Source organism: Lactuca serriola, chromosome 8 (assembly GCF_051521515.1).
Source record: "Lactuca serriola cultivar US96UC23 chromosome 8, Lser_US96UC23_V15, whole genome shotgun sequence".
NCBI lineage: Eukaryota > Viridiplantae > Streptophyta > Magnoliopsida > Asterales > Asteraceae > Lactuca > Lactuca serriola.
In genome coordinates, this window is record NC_136415.1 from 59,472,937 (window position 1) to 59,478,970 (window position 6,034).

General features: G+C 37.5%; 1 protein-coding gene and 1 long non-coding RNA gene across 2 annotated transcripts; both read right to left on the reverse strand.

Moving 5' to 3' along the window:
- Positions 1 to 543: 543 nt before the first annotated feature.
- Positions 544 to 1,696, reverse strand: LOC145071022 (uncharacterized). The gene is made up of 2 exons (XR_013690194.1): positions 1,318 to 1,696; positions 544 to 776 (listed from the first exon to the last, which is right to left on the reverse strand). It is a non-coding gene; the product is annotated as an uncharacterized LOC145071022 (long non-coding RNA).
- Positions 1,697 to 4,261: 2,565 nt separating this feature from the next.
- Positions 4,262 to 5,284, reverse strand: LOC145066936 (uncharacterized). The gene has a single exon (XM_079014173.1). It carries the CDS (start codon positions 5,282 to 5,284, stop codon positions 4,262 to 4,264), a length of 1,023 nt encoding a protein of 340 aa, XP_078870299.1.
- Between the last annotated feature and the right edge of the window lie 750 nt (positions 5,285 to 6,034).

The following is a 6,034-nucleotide window of genomic DNA, read 5'->3' on the forward strand; positions in this document are numbered from 1 at the left end:
TTCGAACCCAGATCTGCCATGTAAATCCAAAATTTGTTCTAGGGGTTTGTTCAGGGTGAAAATCCAAATACTAATTTACAAACAATTTCAGTCCAAACACTCTAATTTAACCAAAATCAAAACCCTAAAATTTATATCAAAACCAAAAACCAATTGTTTAACAAATTCCAACTTCTAAACTATAAAGATAAAAACTTTAACAAGATTATGCACAAAAAATGTTTCCTTTTGAGCAAATTGGAAGAAAAAATCACGAAAATTGGAAATCTTTGCTTGAGAGAACTCTTGATCGAATGGGGGAGGGTGGCGGCTGTGAAAAGAAATGATTGTTTTACCCTCTGTGTTATTTTATACTGAATGCAATTTTTATTTTTATAAAATAATTAAACCAATTCCTTCAATGGTTAAAAAATATATATATATAAACATTATACAAATTCAAAATTAAATATACAAATTTATACAAAAATTTAAATAGAAACATTTTGGGTGACATTGTTATTACTAAATAGATTTTTTTAAATACAATACTCTAATTGGAAGTGGTGATAATATGATGCTATAATAGATAAATTAATAGAAGTACATTGCTATTTTCTCATTTACACATCACCACAAGTATAATAACCTTGTCTAATAATTACGTGTGTTCCAAATCACTGATATGTGGAAGCTCATTGAAAACATCCCTATACAACCCATAAATCATTGCAGCCATGTGACGTTCATTCAACAATTGGAGGTATTTTCTTGCCTTCACAAAGTTTATTTCTTCCCTGTAACGGGAAAAATATTCATTCACCAAAAACTAAAAACAAGGCACCAAAAGTTAAATTCAACACTAAACGCATGAGAAAATTCCACAAAATTAAACAATAAACATAAGAACATCTCATGTCATATGCAAATTTGTAACCAAACATCATTACAATGGACTATTTATTGAGAGTTATATCACCATAAACCAATTGTTCATTAAATTTCTTGCAACTATGAAGTAATTTTGTATTCTTTGATCAAAAACTTTAACTTGCAGCTATAATGGAATCAAGCTTCTAGCAAGCATGTGCATAAGAATAGAGTAGAACAAACAAGGAATCACAATGGTGATGTCGCTGTTGAGCTACATTATAGTGATATTAGTCAAAAGGGGAGCCTGTCATCATTTGTAATGTTCTTGAAACCATCGATTCAAAACATCACAGAAAACCCAAAATATGAACATTTAAAAACTCTGATTATTAAATCGATTTTAGATTTCACATCAGGAGAACAATTCGATTTCAAGAATGTGGAGTGATTTTAGAAACTTTATACCTGACCAATGAAGAGGATCAGAGATCGCCTAGTGGAGACCAACGTTGTCGAGGGCGAAACCAGCGCTGGAGAGGGCGGCGCTTTTGAGTGTGGCACCAGCGATGTCAGAGCTTGGTGGAGACCGATTTCGGTTTTTGATTTTCAACTTTAGGGCATAGAAAATGTTGGGAAGGCTGCTGAGACGAAACAAACGGGGAGAGGAGGCTGCTGGGACGTTGACGATCGGTTGGGCGGTGGCGTCGGCGACGGGAACCAGGCGAAGGGAAGCAGACGCGAACCGGGGAAGAAAACACAGGAGGAAAACACGAGAAGAGGAGAAGAGGAGTCGGGTTATGTTCGACCGTGTGGTTCAGGGCAAAACAAGATGCACATTTTTTTTTTTTAATTCAGACTTTGTTCCATATCTGAAAAATTAAGAGGTGTTTTTGATTTGAAGAGGTAAAAATTAAGACCCAAACAAACGATGTGAATCTCATTTTTTTAGACATTGCATCTTAATTTTACAACTAAGAGGTAAAAAACGGGGCCTAAGACTCGTTCCTCAATTCTTCCAAAGCATTCATTTGCAAAATTCGATTAGTACGCAACTCATTTGGCTCAAAATTGCATGTTTTTAAAGCCCAATAGGCTTTATGTTCAAGCTCAACGGGTAAATGACAATTTTTACCATAAACCAATCTATAGGGTGTCGTTCTAATGGGTGTTTTGAATGCGGTCCTAAATGCCCAAATTACATCATCCAATTTGTCCACCCAATCTTTTCTATTGCTACCCACCGATCTTTCCAATATTCTTTTGAGTGTCCTATTTGCGACCTCGGTTTGCCCATTTGTTGGTGGATGGTACAATGTTGAAAATCTATGACGTACACCAAATTTTTGCAACACTCTTTCTAGTTGGTCATTAGCAAAGTGGGTTCCTCTATCACTAATTAATGCCTTGGGTACTCCAAATCTAGAAAATATTTTTTTAGGAACTTCACCACAACTCTTGCATCATTTGTTGGTAATGCTTGCGCTTTTGTCCATTTTGACACATAATCCACCGCCACAAGTATTTATTTATTACCTTTGGATGAAGGAAATGGTCCCATGAAATCCACACCCCACACATCAAATATTTCACAATCTTGAATATTCCTTTGAGGCATTTCATTCCTTGCCGAAATATTACCTTCCCTTTGGAAAGCATCACACTCCCTCATATAAGTAGCATCATCCTTGAAAATAGTAGGCCAATATAACCCCGCATCAAACACTTTCTTAGCAGTGAATTGTATCCCATGATGTCCTCCTTCCGGTCCATTATAGCAATGCTCTAGTATGTCTCGGATTTCCTTACCAAAAACGCATATTCTTATGATCCCGTCTGCACAACTCCTAAAAAGATATGGCTCATCCCAGAAATAATTTTTAATTTTTGAGAAGATCTTCTTCTTTTGTTGATGAGTGAGTTCTTTTTAAAGAAAGTCATTGGCCAAGAAATTTGCAATGTCTGCATACCATGGTTTTTCCCCCATAATCACCATCAAGTACTCTTCCGGGAAGCTATCTTCAATTCCCTTGTCATCCATCGCGTCTTTTTATGGGTTTTCTAATCTAGAAAGATGGTCAACAACTACATTTTCCATTCCTTTCTTGCCCTTGATCTCGATGTCAAATTCTTGAAGTAAAAGCACCCATCAGATCAACCTTGGATTTGAATCCTGCTTGGCAAACAAATACTTAATAGTAGAGTGGTTAGTAAAAACAGTAGTTTTGGACAAAATTAAGTATGGACGAAATTTGTCAAAGGCATACACCACGGCTAATAACTCTTTTTCGGTTGTGGTGTATTTTTCTTGGCTTGGATTTAAGGTCTTGATTGCATAGTAAATGGGGTGAAAGTGCTTGTCAACCCTTTGGCCAAGTACAGCTCCTAAAGCATAGTCGCTTGCATTGCACATTATCTCAAATGGTAAGTTCCAATTCGAGGCGATAATGATCCGGGTGTTAGTTAATTTTTTTTTTAAATTTCAAAAGAGGCTAAACATTCTTTAGAAAAAATAAAAGGTGCATCTTTCAAAAGTAGTTGATTTTAAGGTCTATTAATTTTAGAAAAATCTTTAATAAAGCAGCGGTAAAATACCGCGTGACCTAGAAAACTTCTAACGCCCTTAACATTAGTTAGTGGGGGTAATTTAGCAATAGTATCAATTTTCGCCCGATCCACCTCAATCCCCTCTTTGGATACTTTATGGCCTAAAACAATGCCTTCTTTCACCATGAAACGACACTTTTCCCAATTATGAACTAAATTAGTCTTCTCACACCTAGCAAGCATAAAATCAAGGTTAGCACGACAATCATGAAAAGAAGAGCCAAAAACAGAAAAATCATCCATGAATACTTCCATTAACTTTTCCTCCATGTCGTGGAATATCACCGTCATGCATCGTTAAATGGTTGTTAGTGCATTGCATAACCCAAAAGGCATGTGTCGATAGGCAAATGTTCCACTTGGGCAAGTGAAAGTTGTCTTCTCTTGATCAATTGGGTCAATATGTATTTGAAAATAACCTTAAAACCCATCTAAAAACAATAATAGTTATGGCCCGATAATCTCTCAAGCATTTGATCAATAAAAGGTAGAGGTAAGTGGTCTTTGCAAGTGGCATCGTTTAGGTTTCGATACTCGATGCACACCCGCCAACCGGTTACCATTCGTGTGGGTATGAGCTCGTTCTTCTCGTTCACTACAACGATCATTCCTCCTTTCTTTGGCACTACTTGGACAGGACTAACCCATGGACTATCAAAAATTGAATATATAATCTTGGCATCTAAGAGCTTGACAACCTCCTTCTTAACCACCTCTTGCATGTTCGGGTTTAACCGCCTTTGATGTTGCACTACCGGATTTGCGCCTTCTTCAAAGTTGACCTTATGAGAGCAGTAAGAAGGGATTATTCCTTTAATATCGGTAATTTTCCATGCGATGGCATTTTTCCTTTTTTCAAAACTTTGACTAACTCCTCTTTTTCAGATTTGGTGAGGTTATAAGATATAATTACAGGTTTTTGGTTACCCTCTTCCAAAAATGCATATTCTAGATGTGTTGGCAAAGTTTTCAGCTCTAAATCTGAGTTCTGAACACTGAACATGTCGAGTCCAGATAACAGACTCGTCGAGTTGTGCCCAGTTTTTACATATGATCGTGAATTTTCAAGCGGACTCGTCGACTTTACGTCTTCAACTCGTCGAGTTGATTTTTTGGAACTTTTTATGATTTCTTCGTATTCAGTTTCTTCAAGAATTCTTTCAGTCTCCTTCAGGTCTCTTTCAGCATCAAATTCATCTTCAAGGTTATAAGTAAATTCGCTTGACTTGTCTTCTTTCCATTCTTCCATTAGCTCTCCCAATACGTCTACCAAAAACGTCGTGTCATCACTATACTTAGAATGCTTCATGGCCTTATCAACTCCAAAAGTTACTGGCTCGTCTCCCACTCGAAGGGTAAGTTTTGATTCTCTTATGTCCAGTATGGCGCTTGCGGTGTTTAGGAAAGGTCTTCCAAGAATGATTGACACTTGGTGATCCTCTTCCATGTCTAGCACTATGAAGTCCGCATGGAATACAAATTTATCAACTTTAACTAATAGATCCTCACATATCCCCCTTGGAAATGTTACCATTTTGTTTGGTAGATGAATTGCCATACGAATTGGTCTCGGCTCTGGAAGATTCAGCTTCTTGAAGAATAAGTACGGCATAAGGTTAACACTCGCCCCCAAATCAATCAATGCATAACTAGTAGCTAAGTTCCTGAATTGGCATGGCAAAGTTAACATCCCTGGGTCACCCAATTTCTTTGGCAATTTGTTCAACATTGCGCCTGAAAAATTTTCATTAATCACCACCTTGGAAACCTCTTCTAGCTTCTTCCTATTTGTGAGTAGTTCCTTCAAGATTTTTGCGTGCTTAGGCATTTGTGCAAACGCTTCTATGTAAGGAATGTTTATTTGGAGGGCTTTGATGTATTCCAGGAACTTTTGATAATCTTCATTATGCTTCTCTTGTCTAGCTCGACCTGGAAATGGCAAGGGAGGTTGATACGGTTTTAAAGGAGGAGTATTTTTCTATTCAGACCATGGACTCGTCGAGTTCAAGTCTGGAACTCGACGAGTTGCGTCAAATGTATATGATTTCGGGTCTTCTTTCTATTCCACCTGCACCTCTTTTGGATATTCATTCATGATAGGGGTTAGAGGGGTAATTATCTTTCCACTTCTAGTCGTCACGATGTTGATTTGAGCGCCTCTCGGATTTTTCTCGGTATTACTTAGAAGTTCACCTGGTGCTCTTTAATTAATTTGTGGTGCAAGTTGGCCTAGCTGTTTTTCAATGTTAAGGATAGAGGCTTGCTGGTTTCTCATCAATGCTTATTGCTCTTTCATCATTTCTTGTTGTTCTCTTATTGCAACAGCGGTTTCATTGTGCTTTTTCTCGGATGCGGCTGAAAATCTTGTGAGCATATCTTCAAAGTCCATTTTCTTTTCTTGCACCGACTCCTCCTTTTGATAGAACCCTCTTGCCTTCATCCTATATTTCTCCTCATTTTCCTTCTTGTACTCATCGTATGGTAGCCACTCCTTTTTCGGTTTTTGCCAATCCTCATCATATATGTCGCCACTAGAGTAACATACTTGCACTTTTTGGTTCACATGCTCGTCTATATC